The sequence below is a fragment of the Cetorhinus maximus genome, chromosome 11, assembly GCF_964194155.1.
Source record: "Cetorhinus maximus chromosome 11, sCetMax3.hap1.1, whole genome shotgun sequence".
Classification (NCBI taxonomy): Eukaryota; Metazoa; Chordata; class Chondrichthyes; order Lamniformes; family Cetorhinidae; genus Cetorhinus; species Cetorhinus maximus.
The window spans coordinates 61137851-61159865 of record NC_135889.1 but is presented as its reverse complement, the minus strand read 5'-3'; the positions used below and the strand labels follow the sequence as shown (position 1 = coordinate 61159865).

Genomic DNA, 22015 nt, shown 5'->3' with positions numbered 1-22015 from the left:
TCTACCTATGTCATTGGTTCCCTTGTGGACCACAACAACTGGATCCTCCCCCTCCCACTTCAACTTCCTCTCCAGCTGCGAGGAGATGTCCTTAGCCCTGGCACCAGGCAGGCAACAAAGCCTTTGGAGTTCCCAGTCAAGGCTGCAGAGAACAGTATCTATCCGCCCCACTATACTGTCACATATCACTACCAGATTCCTCTTCGCTTGATTCCACTTAAATGGCACCCTTCACCATGGTGCCATGGCCAGTCCATTCATTGACCTTGCAGTCCTTCTCTTCATCTACACAGATGGCAAGCACCTTGCATCATTTGGGCAAAGTCAGGGGCTGAGGCTCCTCTGTCATTACATGCTGATTCCTCATACCTACCTGACTCGCAGTCACACCCTCCTGTACCTGACTATTGACCAGTCTCTAAGGTTCTGTCTAACATAAGGGGTATGACTGCCACCTAAGTGGTATGACTGTCACCTCAGGGGTATGATTATTATTTTTTCTTATTCTTTCATTGCTGGTTCACCCCTAATTTCCCTTGAGAAGGCGGTGGTGAGCCACCTTCTTGAACTGCTGCAGATCATAACACCAATATTCCTGTTAGAAAGGGAATTCCAGAATTTGGACCCAGCAACAGTGAAACTACAGCAATATTGTTCCAAATCAGGATGGTGTATGGCTTATAGGGGAACTTGCATGTGATTGTGTTCAGCTGCCCTTGTCCTTCTAGATGGTAGAGGCCGCAGGTTTGGAAGATGCTTTTGAAGGAGCTTTGGGAAGTAGCTCTGGTACATCTTGTATGTGGTACACACTGCTGCCCCTGTGCATCGGTGATGGAGGGAGTGAATGTTTAAAGTGGTGAATGGGGTGCTAATCAAGTGGGAAGCTTTGTTCTGGATTGCATTGAGTTTCTTCAGCATTTTTGGATCCAGGCAAGTGGAGAGGATACCATCACACTCCTGACTCATGTTTTCACATATCTCTAAACTGATCACTGGCAAATTTCCTTTCATTATTATCCAGAAACTTCACTGGTGCCCCAAGTCCAGTCCCTATCTATTTCTCCATAATTTTGTCTCTTATAACCCTTTTGTCCTTACTAAGTATTATTGTGGAAAGACTAAATCTGGTCACCAGGTCTATAAAATGTAAAATGAAAACATATCTGCCTTTATCCCACACCTTTAGATTCATGGAAACCATCCTGTTAAAATCATGTGCCAATGGAATACACAATAGGATGTGGTTGTGCCCTCTGTTGCTTATTACAGATTTTGCACTTCTCACTAATCTCTTCCATTAGCCTCATATACTCATCATTAACCATGCTAGTAACCTTTAACAGGATTCATAATCTTTGACATTCAGGATGAACAAATTGTCTGTGTAACTTTAAGACAATTGTTTTTTTGTCTCTCTGATTATTGACATCTGATGCCATTATTACTTGTCTAACGCTTTGTGAGGAACATCCGGTTTTGTTAAAACAATACAATAATGTCCTGACTGGGTAAACTGTAGATCCAGTGGCTTTGCAAAAATCATTGCCTTATCATACTCCATGTTATGTTTCATTTGTACCTTATTCATAGAAGATTTATTTAACAGCATAGGTATCAGTACTTAGAAAATGGCTTACTCTAGCTCATTTATATGGTATTACAACTCTCTTTAGTGACCTCAATATATTGTCATCAACTAACCTAAAGTAAATAGTACTTAACCTTGCATCTATCTTCACCACCTAGTGAATCAAAGTAACATTTTAACCAATCTGTTCCATATACTGACAAAGTGCAAGCACTATCCAGCACTGCATAGTTGAAGGAATCTGCAGCTAACATTCATCACAGGACTAAAATTCCTACAGCCCGTATAACTTATTTGGATTAACCAATAATCTACATTTGCTTTCTGCCATTTTCCATAATGGCTACTGGGATTTAGATATCTGTCTGATTTTTTTTCTTAACTTCCAACCTTAACATTTAGGCAGACTTTCTCTGCTACTACGTTATCTTCCAGAAAGCCAGTTTGGTGAAGGATAGAACAGGAGCCAATCTTTATACACTTTAATGTTTATTTAAAGAGTACATATTAAAAGCATACACCCCATAACCACAGTTTCAGTCTATAGCTATTTATGGGGATTCAAATGAATCACAAGTTAATGTCCACCACTTGCATTCAATTAAACACAATTAATATACAATTAACAGAGTGGTCCTTCTAAACCCAGTTTGACAGTACGCTGGAGTTGCTCTCTCTTTGCTGTCAAATTCAAGCGATTTAAGACTGCCTCTTCCAGTCAGGTTTCACAACATCTCCACTCTAGAATTAGTTAAGGACTAATTCTGGAATTATACTGTCACTTTTACATCACCATGAAGAAGAACACTTAGCAGTGATACAGGAGTGATTGTATAACTATACCTCATTGTAGCATTGATCAACTCATAGATGCAGGAGCTGATTGCCAGATGACAGCAGCTGCCCTCAACAAAGCAACATTTGAGTATATTTTAATACTATGCTTATTGATACCATAAAATGGCTATCAGTACTAATAATAGTGTTGTTAAGCCACTCGTGAGTTTATTTCAGATTTTAGAAAACCTAATTAAGAAAAGCACTTGAAATGGATTAAAAATACTTTGAATTTTTGGAGATATACATAACAGATTTTTCATTTAGTTCAAAGATTGTCATTGCACTATTTTTATGTAATGCACCTGTATTCATATTGAAGGTGAACACATGCATCCTGTTTAACAGCAGTTCACTTTGTGTCCACATATAAATTAATGCAGAATAAAGTAACATCAAAGAAAGTCCTTCTGATGCAGTAAAGGCCTTACTGATCCAATACATACATATTTACTATGAAAATAGTTTAACTACTTTTTCTCTTAAGAAACTATACTTACAATTAAATGTCTCACAAAATTTATCAGAGAAAATAAACTCTCAAAACTTGTCTCTGAAATCTTTGAATAAGGTTTGCACATCAGCCATGCTAAATGTTGTAAAGATCTTTCTTGAATGCATTCAGCATTTATTGATTGCAGCAAATTATGTTTGGCTTGCTTGCTTTAGGAGGATCACAAAGGGTGAGGTAATGGATGTTGTATAACTAGTCTTTAAGGCTGACCCCTCACCTCTACTGATGAAGCCTATTCAGTAATCCGATGACCTCTGATCGTTTTAAATATCATATGTCTGAACTGTTCTAAGGATGAATATTCCTGTCAAACTCTTTATGCAGAAATTTGTGGTGCTATTACCAGAAAGTATCAAACTGAATTACTTACATTTGAATTAAAATGATCTATTACCTGAAGCCAACATGTCATTAATTAGAACAAGGAATCGTTCATCTGGTATTTGAGCATCTGTATGAAGGAATACTGTGCCAATATTCTTCACTCCAACTTTAATGTATAAAGCTGCAATGTCACTCTGTGTGATCATTAAGATAAAAAGTAGTAAGGAACTCATAAGTCAAAACATGGTTGCCTTTTTTTAGTAATCAGAATTCTTACCCTGAGATCAGGAATGCCATAATTCTTCCGTAGTGTAACCTGAAACACCTCCAGTGAGCTGAGAAATGCAGCCAAACGACACAGGCTTTGTTTGCCACTTCCACCAACGCCAACTAAAAGGGCATTGCCTCTTGGAGCCTCCAAAATGCGACTTATCCGACAGCTGGGCCAATTAAAAATTACTATCTTAGTAAAAACATTTTTCAGTCAAGTATTTAATGCAAGGCTAAAACTGCAACAAATCAGCTCAAATTAAAACGCTTTCCCTGGTAAGCAGGAATGGAAACTTCTTACGTTACCGGAAAAACACATTTCACAAAGTACTGTTGCTTCATGCATTACATCAACTCATATAAAAGTGGTAAATTAAGATGTCTTTAATGTTTCTAATATGGAATGCACCTATAATTAGCCCCTTAATTTACAAGTGCAGTTGGAAAACAGGAACTTCAAAAGTAGCTACATTTATCTCAAACCTGAATAAAACTGCATTCAGCCTGGAGTTGTTATTTTTATTAGATTTACATTTGGGATCTGGCCATTACTAGCAGGACTGATATTTAGTGGCCATTTCTAGAGACAGTGGTCATGGTGAGACTCCCTAATGGACCTCTGCACATAGAGGTTTGATCAAACTAAGTGGTGTCCTAAGCCACTTCAGAGAGCAGTTAAAAGTCAACCACATTGACATGGGACTGGAGTCCCATTTACGACAGATTGGGTAAGGACAATGAACTTTCTTCCCTAAAGGCCATGGGTGAACTTATTGGGTTTGAGTGAAAATCTGACAGTTCAGGGTCCCTTTTTTTTCTATTGATACTATCATTTGTTTTCAATTGTTAGTCCAGTGGATGGGTTTTCATGGTCCCGATTGGGACCAAATGGAGGCGGGACTAAAGAAATTGCTGCCCAGCAGAATGGCCAGGGGTCACTCCTCCTTTCCTGCCCTCGGCAATTTTCACAAGGGCAAAGGAGCTGGCCCCATAACGTGCCCGCGTCTATTAATCAGGCAACTGACAGTGTTGTGGCCTCATTAAGAGCCCAGCCCAAGTAAATTTAATAATTTTCATGGGGGCAGCAAGGCTTTAGTGGCCATCGAGTTTTACACTAGCTGCATGGAGGCATGATATTTTTTTAATTCATTCACGGGATGTGGGCGTCACTGGCTGGGCCAGTGTTTATTGCCCATCCCTAGTTGCCCATGAGAAGGCGGTGGTGAGCTGCCTTCTTGAACAGCTGCAGTCCATGTGGTGTAGGTACACCCACAGTACTGTTAGGAAGGGAGTTCCAGGATTTTGACCCTGCGACAGTGAAGGAACGGCAATATATTTCCAAGTCAGGATGGTGAGTGGCTTGGAGGGGAAATTCCAGGTGCTGGTGTTCCCATCTCTCTACTGCCCTTGTCCTTCTAGCTGGTCATGGTCGTGGGTTTGGAAGGTGCTCTCTAAGAAGCCTTGGTAAACTCCTGCAGTGCATCTTGTAGATGGTACAAACTGCTGCTACCATGCGTCGGTGGTGGAGGGAGTGAATGTTTGTGGATGGGGTGCCAATCAAGTGGGCTGCATTATCTTGGACAGTGTCAAGCTTCTTGAGTGTTGTGGGAGCTGCACTCATCCAGGCAAGTGGAGAGTATTCCATTACACTCCTGACTTGTGCCTTGTAGATGGTGGACAGGCTTTGGGGAGTCAGGCGGTGATTTACTCAATGCAGGATTCCGAGCCTCTGACCTGCTCTTGTAGGCACAGTATTGATATGGCCAGTCCAGTTCAGTTTCTGGCCAATGGCAACCCCCAGGATGTTGATAGTGGGGCATTCAGTGATGGTAAGGGGTGCTGGTTGGATTCTCTCTTGTTGGAGATGGTTATTGCCTAGCACTTGTGTGGCACGAATGTTACTTCTCACTTGTCAGCCCAAGCCGGGATATTGCCCAGGTCTTGCTGCATTTTGTCATGGACTGCTTCTGTATCTGAGGAGTTGTGAATGGTGCTGAACATTGTACAATCATCAGTGAACATCCCCACTTCTGACCTTATGATGGAAGGAAGGTCATTGATGAAGCAGCTGAAGATGGTTGGGCCTAGGACACTACCCTGAGGAACTCCTGCAGCGATCTCTTAGAGCTGAGATGACTGACCTCCAACAAGCACAACCATCTTCCTTTGTGATAGATATAAATGATTGACTGGAGGCCAGAAGAATTTGAAAGATAAGTGAAATTGTTTTGCCTCCTTTACAGTTCACCATTAAATGCTGCAAAATGAGTTCTATTTATGTTCAGTAAGCTGAGTTACATCAGTGCTATGATTGGAAGATGTACTGCCCCTTAAAGAATGTGTTTGCCAGATGGTTATTTCTGCCAACTGGCAAGTTGTCAAATAAAAGATCAACATTGTAAATGTGGAAAAGTCTTCAGATGAGTTGAAGGAGTTCATCTAATGGATATAAAGGTAGAAGAGTACATTTCACATTATTGAAAGGGTAACCTAGTATGATAACAAAAGTTAAATGTTCCATCTTTTCCCATTGCTTTTATGCATTCAGTCTAGTCATCTGTTGAGGTACTAACTCTGAAGTTTGTTTACTCAGGGAGTCTTATGGGCTCTTGGCTGCAATCCAACTGCCAAATCCTTTTACAAGGGCTTCACATTATTTAAAAAGCTGCTTTGAAGAGTCTACTTCTTTACAAAGGGAGTTTTTTTGCTATCCAATGGCTTCCAACTGATATATTAGGGTTTGTGAGTTCTGTTCATAAAGTTCATTATGGGTGAGGAGTTGAGAGAGTGGGTGGTGAGGGCAGTGAGGGGGTGAGGAGAATGATGGGGTGATGGGGTGAGGGGGTGAGGAGGATGAGGAGTGCGGATGAGAGGAGTGAGGGGGTGTGGCTGAGGGGAATGGTTTAAAGTGGTCAGAAGTTTCAACTGGACATTGGTGAACATCTGTCTTGGAAGAACGGGGCTGAGGTCTTTTAAGAATGAATGCAGGTATTTTAACTTGCCCACTCTGGACTTGGCCTGCCTCGGCAGCCCATCTCCTGGTTACGTTGCACCTGGACCCCCGGAAGATTCTACCTGATGGTGTTCGCGAGACGGAGATGGGATTACAATAACAGGATTAATCCCATCTCCTGATTTCTGTTTCTGACATGAAAATCTGGCTCCATGTCAATTACTACACCCATAATTTTAAAGCAGTATTTTCTTCTCAGAGTTTGGGTGAGCTGGTTAAAGATTATGTAATAAATTTACCAACTGATAATCACCTAAAGGAATATGTTATTCAATTTATAAAATTAAGGGCACTTCCAAGATGGTACAGCCAGAAAATATTAAGACCCAGAAACTGGAATGCTCCCAAATCAGGAATCCATCCAGGTGCAATACATGCTGCACATTGAGGCCCACAACATGATCATGGCAAATTGATTTGATGGCCTGATTAGTATAGTACCAATGAGCTACAGGCACTAGTTGAGGCCCCAAAGACAGTTAGGCGACTGTAATGTTGGGGATGGGGAAGAAGGGTAGAGCGATAACAAGATGAGACTTCGGGATATTGGTCAAGGGCCAGTGAGTCTGGCACAAAAGCCACTGATGGTCTACAGTGGCCTGCATTTTAATATGACGTCAAGAGGATCTTCTATGCATTTTTTTTAAAGAGGTGCCTTTCTGGGGTGAGCTCCAGTCGTCTTTTTCAGGACTACTGGTTAGGCTGCATGTAAACCAAATAACCCCGAATGCAGCAGGCCAGCTCCCTCATGAGTATATTCAAGGGGTCTAATGCAGGCTTTAGGTGGCTCCCAGGGATGTCTCTACAGCTTCCAATTGATTATGGTATTTAAAGTACTTCTGCCATGGAAACTTGGCTGCTTAAGTTGAACTCGTTTGGACATGTTTTCCACTCAGAAAACCCCCGATTTCAGCTCCTATGTATTTGGTACAATTTTTACGCAGATTTTTCCTGGAAACATAGTTTTCACTACAGTGAATATTTCTCTTGTGTCCTTGCATTTTAACAAGAAAACTTATCTACTTTAAGAACTTCTTTTTTGTACAATGTTAATAGCTTTTTTCTATTCCAGAAAACTATTGTTAATTAATCTAAATGAGCTGGTCAGTAATCATTTACAAAGATATTAAAGCATCCAAAATCTTGTTCTTATTAAATGAAATATTGAAGATCAATTATTCTATTCTACTTCATCAGTTAGCAACAGTATGTGCACAAGAATTTCACCACACTGTTTAAAAGTCTGAGAAGTGGAAAATGTTATGCAGAAGATTTCATATATCTCCAATGTTCAGCTGTCAACTTCAGGAACTCAAAATTAACCAATTAGAAAATAATATTCTGCTTAAGATAATTTAGTCTGAAATATAATTTTTTATTCAGTCTTGAAAGAAAAGGAAATATACAGAAAGATCAGTTATTTTACATAAAAGATTAATGGAAGTATGGTAACATAGTGGTTATGATATTGGATGAGTGATCTAGAGGCCTGGGCTAATAATCCAGTGACATGAGCTCAAATTCCAGCACAGTGGCTGAGAAATTTAAATTTGGACATGGGGCAGGAAAAGTTCAGCACAATCTGACTTCTCAGTGCATTTGGGCATAATTATTTGATCCAAAAAAATCTTTGTATTTAAAAAATTTCTAATGTCATCCAATTGAAGAGCTGCTCTAAGTGTTAAGGGTTTCTAACGTTGGATCGCCATTTAATATGATCTACAACAACATTTTGGACCTGTCCCAAAGATATTTGTATGGTGAGGATGGGTAAAGCCTGTGGAGCTCTGTTCATCAATATTCAAACGAGCAACTGTAAGTTCTATCTCTATCTTGATGACAAGACCAGCCAAACACAGACAGCCAACAATTGTCTGCCACAGGGATCGCTGCTCACACCAACCTTTCTCAGCGTCTCTATGATGGACATGATCTGCACTAAATCCTGGAATTTTGTCCATGCTGATAGCATAGCACTTCTGATGCAGCCATCGACACTAGAGGAAGCAAGTAGAATGCTCACAAATGACTTGAGCTTACTGGAATACTGCTTTCATTCTTGGTGTCTCCACCCCAACCTAGAGAAGGTAGCTGTGCCAGCATTCCATCTGACCAACATGTCAATAGGAAAGAACTAATCGTTTTCTTCTGTGTAAGGCGACTGTTTCACGAGAGAGACTGAGAGCAGAGACGGAGACTTAAAAGAGTGTGAGAGGAGGCGAGACAGAGAATGGACCTGATGCTGTTGCTGGTGGTGGGTCTCAGTCTGTGGACTGTCTGCATTTGGAGAGAATCAAGTGTGACATCACAGGCAACCAGGTAATTGATTGGTTGGTGAGTAATTTGCTCGTTTTGCTCGCTTATCTTTTAAGAACTAGTACAGATTATTGGTAATTGTAAAGTTTTATTATTAGTTTCGTAGTAGCAGTAGTAAAGCTTATTGGGAGTAATAGGGTTTATTAATGAAAATTAATTTAAAATAAATAATAAATTAATGAGCACATAATAAAGATAGCAGGACAGGTGATGTGTTGCGAAGGCATATTGTGGGAGTTCTTGGACGTCACTGTGATCCAAGGCAAATACGTCTGTAGTAAGTGTCCGCGGCTTGAGGAGCTTTGGCTCAGAGTCATTGAGCTGGAGGCAAGCTGCAGACACTGTGATGCATCAGGGAGGGGAAAAGTTATTTGGAAACTTTGTACCAGGAGGCAGTCACGCCCCTTAGGCTAGGCAGATCTTTAGAGTTGGTCACTGGTCAGGGACAGGAAGTTGTGATGGTGAGTCAGGCAGGTAAAGGAATCCAGCAGGAGCGATGGAGGAGCCTCAGTCCCTGACTTTGTCCAACAGGTACGAGGTGCTTGCTACCTGTGTGGATGAGGAGAAGCTCTACAAGGTGGATGAGCAGATTGGCCATGGCACCATGGTGAAGGATGCTATTCAAGTAGGGGAGCGAAGAAAATGTGATAGTGATAGGAGACAGTATAGTTAGAGGGATAGATACTGTTCTTTGCAGCCACGACTGGGAGCTCCAAAGGTTGTGCTGCCTGCCTCATGCCAGGGTTAAGGACATTTCCCTCACAGCTGGAGAGGAACTTGGAGTGGGAAGGGAAGGATCCAGTTATCATGGAACACGTGGGAACCAATGACATAGGTAGAACTAGGAATGATGTTCTGCTAAGAGAATTCGAGGAGTTAGAGTCCAAATTAAAATGCAGGACATCAAAGGTAATAACCTCTGGATTCTTACCTGAGCCACATGCCAAATGTCATAGGGTCAAGCAAATTAGAGAAATAAATGCCTGGTTCAAAGAGCAGTATGGGAAGAAGGGGTTTTGATCAGAATGTTTTTGTGACAATTTCTTGGACCAATACATTTTGGAGCCAGCTAGGAATGGAGCTATCTTAGATCTAGTATTGTGTAGTGAAGCAGGGTTAATTAGTAATGTAGTAAAAAGATCCACTGGGTAAATAGTGTTCACAATACCATTGAATTCCAGGTTAAATTTGAAACTGACACACTCCAATCACAAACAAGACCTTATTATTATATTCAATCATGGGATGTGGGATTTCTGGCTAGGCCAGCATTTATTGCCCATCCCTAACTGCCCTTGAGCTCCCTTCTTGAAACGGTGCAGTCCATATTCCTTATAGGCTTTCTAGTGATTGTGATACAACTGAGTGGCTTGTTAGGCCATTTCAGAGGGCTTTGAAGAGTCAACCACATTGCTGTGGGTCTGGAGTCACACGTAGGCCACACCAGGTAAGGGGTGCAGATTTCCTTTCCTCGAGGGCAATAGTGAACCAGATGGGTTTTTACAACAAAAATCAACAATTGTTTCATGGTCATCATTAGACTTTTAATTCCAGATTTTTTTAAAATTCAAAATCCACCATCTGCCATGGTGAGATTCAAATCCAGGTCCCCGGAGCATATTACCCTTGGTCGCTGGATTATTAGTCCAGTGATAATATCATTATGCCACCACCTTCCCTTAAACAAGGCTAAATACATAGGTATGAGTGGACAACTGGCTAAGGTAAATTGGGTCAATAGACTAAAAGGCCTGGCTGCAAATTAACAGTGGGAAAATTTTTTTTTACATTCGAAATATCCAACAAAAATACATTCCATGGATAAACAAAAACTCAGCAAGAAAGTCCCATCTGTGGCTCACTCATGAAGTTGGGGATAGTATTAGATTAAAAGAAGCTTACAATATTACTAAAAACAGTAACAAGTCTGAGGTTTGGGAGTACTTTAGAAACCAGTTAAGGGCAATCAAAAAGTTGATTAAAAAAAAGAGTAAATTAGCCAGATTGTAAGAACTTTTATAAGCATATAAAAAGAGAGTAGCTAAAGTTAACGTTGGTCTGTTAGAATCAGAGATAGGAGAAATTGTCATGGGGAGTGAGGAAATGGCAAAAGCATTGAACAAATATTTTATGTCTGTCTTCACAGTAGAAGACACAAGTTTCATTCCAGAAATGAATGGTAAACTCGGGGCTTAAACAGAGTGAGAAAATTAGGGAGTTAATATCAACAGAGAAAAAGTATTGGAGAAACTTAAGGGACTAAAATGTGACAAATCCCTGGGGCCTACACCCCAGGGTTCTAAAGAAGGCAGCTGCAGACATAGTGGATGCGCTGGCTGTAATTTTCCAGAATTCATTGGATTTGGGAACAGTCTCATCAGATTGGAAGTTGGCAAATGTTACTCTGCTTTTCAAGGAAGGAGCCAGAGAGAAAACAGTGAACAACTGGCCAGTTAGCCTAACATCAGTTGTTGGGAAAATGCTGTAATCCATTATGAAGGAAGTGTTAAAAATGTACTTTAAAAAGCACAGTATGATTAGAACAAGTCATCATGGTTTTACTAAAGGAAAATCCTGTTGAACACAATTATTGGATTTGCTGAGATCAAAACTCGTAAGGTTGATAAAGAGGAACCAGTAGATATAGGGCAGAATCTTCAGCTCGGCAAGCGGGGGTGGGGCCTGCTCTCTGAGGCGTAAAATGACGCACAGTGATGTTGGGCGTGCGTCCCAACATCACTGCGTGTCATTCAGGTTTTCAGTTCGGGGGCGCATACCCGAGTCAGCTGCGCGCCTGCCGAACTGTCAAAGGCCTATTAAGGCCAGTTAACTGTCAATTAAAACAATAAACTGAGCTGCCCCTCCAAACTTAAGGTTGGCGGGCAGGCGAAGAGCTCAAGCGGCCTTGGCATTTTTCATGGAGCCTCATCCATGGGCGGGATGAGGTTTCATGAAGGTTTTTAAAGGTTTGAAAATATTTTTAATAGAATTCATAGACATGCCCCAGCTCATGTGACAGTTTCACATGAGAGGACATGTCCTAAAGACTTTTTTTTCCTTTCTTAAAATTTTTTAAACTTAAACTAGTCTCCCTGAGGCAGCTCTGTGCCTCAGGGACATTTCTGTGCGAAAGAGCGCAGGCCCTGACTCAGGCAACCCCCCCCTCCTCCACCGCCCGCACAGGGAGTACACAGCGCTTCCGGGTGCATGTCACACTGGGCGGGCATTAATTGGCCAGCCCACATAAAATGGCGGCACCGAGCCGATCGTGGGCGGCGATTGGCTGCGCGCACGCCCGTGCCCACTCCCGCACAACCCTCCCCGACGGGGAGAAAATTCTCCCTATAGTATACCTGGGTTTCCAAAAAGGCTTTCGATAAGGTGCCACACAAAAGATTAATAGGCAAGATAAGGGCTCATGGAGTTGGAGGTAACATTTTAGCACGGATAGAGGATTGGTTAATAGGTGGGAGGCAGAAAGTGGGCATAAATAGGACTTTTTCAAGTTGGCAGGTAGTAAAAAGTGGAGTACCACAAGGGTCAGTGCTGGAGGCCTCAGCTATTTACAATCTATATTAATGACTTAGACGAAGAGACAGGGATTAACGTATCAAGACTTGCTGATGATACCAAACTAGATGGGAAGATAAAAACAAAAAACTGCGGATGCTGGAAATCCAAAAATAAAACAGTATTACCTGGAAAAACTCAGCAGGTCTGGCAGCATCGGCGGAGAAGAAAAGAGTTGACGTTTCAACGTGAGGACTCGAAACATCAACTCTTTTCTTCTCTGCCGATGCTGCCAGACCTGCTGAGTTTTTCCAGGTAATTCTGTTTTTGTAGATGGGAAGATAAGCTGTGGGGAGGACACAGAGAGGCTGCAAAGAGATATGGATTGGTTAAATGAGTGGGCAACAAGATGGCAGATGGAGTATAATGTAGGGAAATGCGAAGTTATTCACTTTGCTTGAAAGAATAGAAGAGCCGAATATTTTTTAAAAGGTGAGCATCTTTTATGTGTGGTTATTCAAAGAGACTTGGGTATGCTCAGATAAGGAACACAATAAGTTAACATACAGGTACAGCAAGGAAGGCAAATGGCATGTTGACCTTTATTGCAAGGGGATTGGAGTACAGGAATAAAGAAGTCTTGCTAGGTTTGTACAGGGTTTTGGTGAGACCACATCTGGAGTACTGTGTGCAGTTTTGGTCTGCACATTTAGAAGATATACTTACATTGCAGGCAGTACAGAGAAGGTTCACTAAATTGGTCCCTGGGATAAGGGGATTGTCCTATGATGTGAGGCTGAGCAAATTGGGTCTATTTTCTCTGGAGTTTAGAAGAATGAGAGGTGATCTCATTGAAACCTACAAGATTCTGAAGGTGCTTGATAGGGTAGATGCTGAGAGATTATTTTCGCTGGTCAGGGAATCTAAAATGCAGGGGCACAGTCTCAGGAGAAGGGGCTGATCACTTACGACAGAGATGACGGGAAATTACTTCACTCAAAGCTTTATGAATCTCTGAAATTCTCTGTCCATAGGGTTTTGGCTACTCCATCACTGAATACATTTATAGCTGGGAAAGAGTGATTTTGGGTCTCTCGGGGAATCAAGGGATATGGGGAATGGGCAGGGAAGTGAGTTGAAACTCAAGACCATCCATGATTGTATTGAATGGCAGAGCAGTCTTGAAGGGCCATATTGGCTATTCTGCTGCTATTTCTTGTATTCTTCTGCTCTCACCCATGACATAAGAACAAAAGAACTTAATAAATAGAAGCTGGAGAAGACTATTTGTCCCTTTGAACCAGCTCTGCCATTAATTCAAATCATGGCTGTTCTAGTACCTTAACTCTACCTTCCTATACTATCCCGATATCCCTTAATTCCCTTAATATCTAAAAATCTATCAGCCTCTGTCTTGAATATATTCAGGGTCTGAGCATCCACAGCTCTCTGCGGTAGAGAGTTTCAAGGGTTCACAACCCCTTGAGTGAAGAGATTTCTCCTCTTCTCAGCCTTAAACGGCCGATCCCTTATTCAGAGATGGTGGTCTGATTTTCATGTCAGAGGCAGGTATCGGGACATAGGATTAATCATGCCATTGTGATCTCACCTCTGTCTCGACACTGACAATAGGTGGGATCTTCTGGGGGTCCAGGCTGTAAGTGCCCCGTAGGCAGGCCTCCCACCAATATTCCCAAAAAAGCCTCAGCTTGATGCTTCTGAGGCAATCAATGGCTCATCTGTATTCAGTTGAATCTTCTGACCACTTTAAACCCTCTCCCTCACCCTCATCTCTCCGCCCCTCACTCCCCAAATCTCAATCCTTCAGCCCTCACCCCCTCACCTTCAAACCCTCACCCACCTCACTCTCTCAGGCTCACCACCTCAACACTTCACCCTCACTCCATTATTCTCGTTGCCCCCTCACCCCCTCATCCCCCACATCTATCCTCACCTCCATACCCTCACCACCACACCCTCTCACCCCCACCCTCACCTCTCAAACCCCCTCACCCTCACCTCCTCACCCATTATCCACTTTATGAACAAAATTCACAAGCCCTATTGTAACAGTTGGAAATCATTGAATAGTTCATAGAACTCCCTGAGTAAACATACAGACTCTTCAAACCAGTTGTGTAAACAACTTCAAGCACTTGTTAAATGATTAGGCAGTTGGACATCAGCTAAGTGTCCATAAAACTCCAAGCAAACAAACAGACTTCAGAATTGCTATCTCAACAGTTGTCTAGACTGAATACATAAAAGCAATGGCAAAAGATGAAACATTTACACCTGGTTATTGTACTAGACTCTTCCTCCTTCAGGTGCATGTCCTAAGAGAGTACTGGCAACCAAGAACATCCATTGGATTGGTCCATGATTATACATGGCAAAGTACTGCAGCAGTTTGCTGTTGCTTTCTGCAGTATGGCTGACCAGGAGACTCTCCCACTCTTATTACCTGCCGTCAGGCATATTGGAAGGATCTACAGATTATAATCAATCTGTTTGGCCATGTTATGAACACACCTTCCATGGCCATCAAGTCCCAGTGGGACTTGAACCCAGAGCTTCTGGTCCAGCAGTAGGGATGCTACCTCTGCACCACAAGACCTCCAAGCATAGTAGGTTATCCTTTCAATAGGGTGAAATGTACTTTTTATCCATCAAATAAACTTTTTAAACTCATCTGAAGACTTTTCCACATTTACAATGTTGATCATTTACTTGATAGCTTGCCAGCTAGCAGAGGTAACAATCTGCCAAACACATTCTTTAAGAGATAGTTACATCTTCCAGTCACAGCACTGATATAACTCACCTTACTAAACACAGATACAACTCATGCTACAGGACTTAATGATGAAGTGTAAAGGAGGCAAAGGCATATCACTTACTTCTTAAATTCTTCCCATCTCCAATCCATGGCTTACGCCTCCATGCCGCTGGTGTAAAACGCAACAGCTATTAAAGTCCAGTCTCCTCAATGAAAATTGAAAGATTAGGGCATGCTCTCAATAAGGCCAAAACACTGTCAGTTGCCTCGTTTACAGGAGTGAGCTCACTCCCTTGCCCACCCTCATGAAAATGGCCGAGGTCAGGAACAGAGGTGGAACCTCTGGCTGCCCCATTCGGCAGTTATTTTTTTCTGGTCCCACCTCCATTTTGTCCCAATCGGGACCAGGAAAATCTGGCCCTATGAATCTATGGACGAATGCTATGGCCCTCTGCCACCGGGGTTTTGCAAATGGAGGGGGAAGCCCATAAAATTCCCCAAGTGGCCTTCCTGCCATCTATCGCTGGGTGGGGCCTAAGGCATGCCTTAACCAGCCAATTGTTGAGGGAATTTTGAGGCTTCTAGGAGACAATCAGGGAAGGGGGATGCCCTGCAGGTCACCCTGCTTGGGCCTTGGGTTGGAATGGTGGGGATGCCACCATCACTGGCTCCCTTTCCAGATCGGGCACCCTCCCCAAGGTATGGCCCCCCCTGGGTGCTCCTTCCCTACGTAGACTTGTCATCAGGAACCCAACCTCCTCTCCCCACATCCCCCCACCCCCCTGGGCCTCCCCTGTCATTCCCACTGTGAGACCCCGTACCTGCCTGGTTCTGTGGGCTCCAGCATTTAGAATCTGGGGACTGCATGTAGTCTCAGCAGTGCTCACTACTCCCTGTGGCACTGCTGGGATTACATAGCTGCCAGCCATTGGGACTTCCTCCCAAGTGATGGGCAGAAGTTCCATCTCCAGCCATTTAATGCTGCACAGAGCATTAAATGGTGCTGGGTGGCTGTGATTTGCGGGCCGAGAAAACCAGCCATCCTCAAGGGCAAACATGTCCTTCCTTACTTAAGTAGGCCATAACTGTACACAGTACTTCAGGTCTGGCCTCACTAGTGCTCTGTGTAAGTAAGACTTCTTTACTTTTATACCCCAATTCCATTGTAATTTTTTTTCATTTATTCTTTCATGGGATGTGGACATCACTGGCAAAGTCTAATTGCCCTTGAACTGAATGGCTTGCTAGGCCATTTCAGAGGGCAGTTTAGGAGTTGAGTCAACCATATTCCTGGGACTGGAGTCACTTGTGGTCCAGGCTAGGTGATGATGGCAGTTAAACCAGATGGGTTTTTACAACAATTGATGATAGTTTCATAGTTAGCATTACTAAGACTAGCTTTTAATTTCAGGGTTTTTTTGGTTTGAAATTGAATTCTAAATTCCACCAGCTGCTATGGTGGGATTTGAACTTGTGTCCCCAGAGCATTAGCCTGGGCCTCTGGATTACTAGCCCAGTCACATTAACACTATGCCACCATCTCCCCATAGTGCAATAATGTAATTTTGCAATAAAAGCTAACATACCATTTGCCTTTGTGATAGTTTGCTTTACCTGCATGTTAACTTTCTGTGATTCATGCACAATCCAGAAATCCCATCCAAAATAGTTGGATGTCACCGTGGACAGAACCCTTGCCTAATGGCCCCATCTCATCAACACTAGCCAAAAAGTAAGAACTAGGATTAACCTGATCTGGAAACTCACTGGGACATCAGGGGGGAGCATGGCCAGTTAACTCGGTACAGCAACTGGGGCTCTAGCCTACTCTGCTCTGCAGCCACCGGACAAAGATTGTTTTTGTTCAGCTAATTGTCACCATGAGAATGATGTAGGGGTGATTAATCCACTCCAACTGAGTGGCTTCGAGTGCTGTCCCATATTGTCCCTCCTGCCATTTTTCACGATGCCATTGTGCTTCATGAGATGGAACAGCTCATAAGCAGGAAAAGCTCATGAGCAACCCTGGCTTTCCCATTTATGAAGACTGGAAAAACCCACCACAGATGTGCTTAAAGTTGTACAGGCCATTTTGGGAAACAGCAGGATTATTCATAGGGCAGGATTTTTACCTCGTCAGGCAGGAACCGCGGGCAGGCTCAGGAGCGGTGCGATCAGACCCTGACCATGATTTCACACTGGCTGGCCAATTAACACTGCATTGCTGAGTGTCACCGGGTTGGGCAGGAGGAGCGCGTGCAGGGAAGTTTGTGCATGCGCGCGAGTGGGTGCACTGAAAGCTCCCTGAAGGCACAGAGCTGCCTCAGGGAGCTGAAGATTTTTAAAAACACAAATAAAGAATTTAAAAATGTTAAAAACATGTCCCCTCATGTGAGTCTGTGACATGAGCAGGGACATGTTATAAATCAGATTTCAACATTTTTATTTCCCCTCCCATGAATGAGGTTTCATAAAAAATCCAAAGGCCGCTTGGTCTTTTCACCCACCGGCCAACCGAACAGTTGCTCTTGTAGCCACAGTATTTATATGGCTAGTCCAGTTCATTTTCTGGTCAATGGTAACACCCAGGATGTTGATAGTGGGAGATTCAGTGATCGTAATGCCATTGAGCGTCAAGGGGCGATGGTTAGATGCTCTCTTGTTGGAGATGGTCATTGCCTGGCACCTGTGTGGCATGAATGTTACTTGCCACTTGTCAACCCAAGCCTAGATATTGTCCAGGTCTTGCTGCATTTGGACTGCTTCAGTATCTGAGGAGTCGCGAATGGTGCTGAGCATTGCACAATCATCAGCAAATATCTCACTTCTGACCTTATGACGGAAGGAAGATCATTGATGAAGCAGCTGAAGATCCACAGGTGGGAGGTACTGGATGACCCAAAGTGCGATTGTGGCCATGAAGTCCCAGACCATGGAAGATATCACATCAATCTTCCGTTTAGGAATGCACGTTATTTCTCCACCCAGTATCTCAGGAGGCCAAGGAATGGATAGCCATACTAGACATCCCAAAATAACTTTTCCTATCATACTCAAGTAGTGGCGTGAAGCTCCCTGTGGTGGATAAAGCCTTGCAAGCAGTATTTGCAGGTTAGAAAAGCAGATCCCTATGCAACACAATGCATTTCATTTGCACTTGTTTTCCTAATGTCAATTTGTACCAGCAGAATGTGGGCTTCACTGTGGTACTCGAGAGCAGGGATAGGGCTTTTTTGCCATTTCACGTGAAGTAACTTGTGCCACAATACATTTAGTGGTGTTGCACAAATACATAACAACAGCTTGTACTCATATAGCATCTGTAAATTGACAAACTGTTCTAAAATTTGACAGTCAAACATATAAGACGAAGTCAGTGTAGATGACAAAAAGCTTGGTCAAAAAGGTAGATTTAAGGAGCATCTTAAAGCAGGAAAATGAGATAGAAAGCCAGAGAGGTGTAGGGAGGGAATTCCAAAGCTTAGGACCTTGACAGCACGGACATCAATGGTGAAGCAATGAAAATTGGAGATACTCCAGAGGCCAGAATTACAGAAGTGTAGATATCTCCGAGGATGGTGAGGCTGGAGGAAATTACAGAGAAAGGAAGGGGTGAGGCCATGAAGGGATCTGAAACAAGGATGAGAATTTTAAAATGTTGCTTAACCAGGGGCCAATGTAGGCCAGCAAGAACAGGGGTGATGGGTGAATGGGGTTTGGTGTAAGTAGACATGGGCAGAAGAGATTTGGGTGACTTCAAGTTTACAGAGGGTAGAATATGGGAGGGTGGAGACTGGAGAGGGATGCATTAGAATAGTCAAGTTTATAAGTAACAAAGGCATGAATGAGGGTTTCTACAGCGGATGAGCTGAGGCAGTGATGGAGCCAAACAGTGTTGTGGAGATGGAAATTTCTGCTCATCCAGTAGTGGATGTTGGACAAGCAGTCTGATGATATAGAGACAGTGGAAGGGCTGAGAGAAGTGGTGGTGAGATAGAGCTGGGTGTCATCAGCGTATGTGAAAACTAATGCTGTGCCTTTGGATGATGTGGCTAAAGGACAGCAGGTAAATGAGAAATAAGAGGGAGTCAAAGATATATCCTTGGGGGACCCCAAAGATAACAGTTTGGGATTAGGAAGAGAAGCCATCACATGTGAAAGATCAGGTGGTCGACCATGTTGATGGGTGCAGACAGGTCGAAGAGGAGTAGGAGGGATGGTTTATCTTGGTCAAAGTCAAACCAGATATAATTTGTGGCTTTGATAAGGGCCCTTTCAGTTGCAAGAATGGAAGCCTGATTGGAGGGATTCAAATATGGAATTCTGGGAATGATGGGCATGGATTTGGGAGGCGACAGCGCATTCAAGAACTTTGGAGAGGAAAGGGAGGTTAGAGATGGGGTGGAAGTTTGTATGGACAGAGGATTCAAGGCTTGTTTTTCTTTGGAGGTGGGGTGAAAGGAGGTGAAAGGACACCAGGTTTGAAGAAGAGAAAGACAGTACCTGAAAACAGAGAAGTGTTAACAATATCAGCTAACATGGAAACCAATAAAGAAAGTTGGGTGCTCAGCATTTTAATGAGAATAGGGTCAATTGACAAGATGAGTCCAAGACAGTATGAGAAAGGATAGGAAAAAAACTAAAGAATGATGTGAGATGATAATGATAATAATAAAAATGGTAAGAATCTTTCCTGTAGTTCATTCCACTTACATATGCTGCATGGCTTCTTTGAACAGGACAAGGTTCATCACTGCATGAAGTTCATTGTAATGTTCCAGGGCATCTGTAAGAATTCTATGTAGCTTTTTCCAATTGGTTACAGGCAAATATTGAGGCTCTCCAACACCTTGAGCAAAGTGGCAGTAAATCAATGGCTTTTGGGTAAAAATATGTTCATCAATAACCTAAAGCCAGAATAATAACACATATCAGTAGCATTCACATAAGATTATTGTGTTCAAACATTAGCTTTACACTCTGATTAAATCTAATCAAATTAAGTATACGCCCAGCAAACAGATGAAATAATGATTTATTACACATTTCCATCTAATTTTCTTCATTGAAAGTAAAGATTAACAGCTGATCTTTTCCGCTTACCTAGAAGTCTGGTCATTGGGATTGAAGGTCAGAGGTGGCCCCGCTTCAGCGGCCGGCAGGATTCTGGATGGCACATTGCCAGTGGCTGCCAATTAAAAGGCCATTGCTCGGGCTGCCATCCAATTGAGGATGGCGGCCTTCCCCCAAGAGATGCTGGCTCAGTCAGAGGGTTGGCAGCTCAGCAGTGTCATTGGTGACCATTCCTGAGGTTGCAATAGAAAGGGTGCCTCAGTGGCAGGACACCCTTAAAGAGAGTTAAGTTTGTTTGGGAGAAGCCAGGACCAGGCTAAAGTGGCTCAACTGGTCACCCAGCAGGGCTGCCAACGATCCTCCTGCTAGCAATATGCCATCACAGCAGGAAAATGTCAGGCTCCCTTCCTGACAGCTTCCACTGCCATATTGCCAGGCCTCCCACCATACCAGCAGTCTCCAATAGACCAGAAAAATTCAGCTCTATAGATAGCTCTGTGGATAATTGAAGATACATTTCTGAATATTGTATTAAAACAAAAAAATTATCTGAGAACAAAATACTTTAGCTAAGCAGATGCAGACTCGAGATTCATTAAATTATAAATTATTCTCAATTTCATGATAAGCTTTGTTGTCCATTTCATTCATAAACTGGCAACCACAGTTATGCAAACAAAACATATCCACGTCCCTCACCTGCCCAAGTGACATAAAAAATTCTGGGTGGGATTTTCCCAACATTGCACTTGGTGCAGAGCAAGTGTGAAAAATGGCGTTTTACCCACTGGTTGCAAAGGCGGTTTTTCGGGCTGTATCGTATGCTCCCCACCTCATTAATTATGCACGCACGTGAAACATGCTGGGTCACAGGCGGGCGGTCTCTGATTTACCCACCCTGCTGTCAGCTCACTGCTTCCTCACTCCAGGCGCCGCATGTAAACGGCACCCCTGCACAGCTTTGTCAATGTCTGCAGCCCAGGGCTGCTCCACAGAAAGCATAGCTCCCAAAGGGAAGAAGCATGCTGCTCCAAAATTCTGTAACCCTCACTGGAGCGCCTGTTGGAGGCAGCTGAGGCCCGCCGTGATCTACTCTGCCCCTGTTCTGGCCTCAGGGGGTCCAGCAAGAGGTTCACCACTCCATCTTCTCAAAGGCAATTAAGGATGGGCAATAAATGCTGGCCTTGCCAGCGACGCCCACATCCCATTAATGAATTTTTAAAAAAATCTGGCTTGGGAGGAGGTGGCAGCATTGTCAGTACCAACACCGTGCAGAAGAGGTCAGCCATCCAGTGCAGGAAGAGGATTAGATGAATGATCTCATCTGTTCCGCAAGGGTAACTCAACCATCTCATCACTCTCAACTCACACGCTCACAAGCCCATCACACATTTACTGGCACTCACGCACTCCCAGCTCAAAGGACATTACCACTGACACTCACACACACCCTTGCAATTCCATCTGGTCTCATCTCGTCTGGAGCTTGCGCCTTCATTAAAGTCCTTGGCTCCATTCACCACCTACACATGCCAAGCATCCTGATCATCTGCCCTGACAGGCATTTTGCACACACTCTCTCCATCTGTTTTCATGCAGGACAAGCTTGCACATAATAAAAGGGAGAGGTCCCAGACCGGGAGTGGAGAGCCCGACATCTAGGTCCTCAGGGAGTTCGAAAAACATGCTACAGAGCTGGCCGGAGAGGACGTGGACCGTACCTGCGCTGATGGTGAAATGGGCAGCACACGCCCAAGTGAGGTTCCTCCACCAGCTCATCCATCAAACAAT

The 22015-nt window shown here is 43.2% G+C and overlaps 1 protein-coding gene across 1 annotated transcript in view; it reads right to left on the bottom strand.

The window, feature by feature from the left end:
* The window catches only part of dnah9l (dynein, axonemal, heavy polypeptide 9 like), a 361205-nt gene that overhangs the window by 161611 nt on the left and 177579 nt on the right, over positions 1-22015 (bottom strand). Inside the window, exons 31-33 of the mRNA XM_078552084.1 lie at positions 19865-20058; positions 3541-3703; positions 3334-3457 (exon numbers count right to left, since the gene is read on the bottom strand). Coding sequence (XP_078408210.1) covers positions 3334-3457; positions 3541-3703; positions 19865-20058 — 481 coding nt within the window. The remainder of the gene's footprint in view (positions 1-3333; positions 3458-3540; positions 3704-19864; positions 20059-22015) is intronic.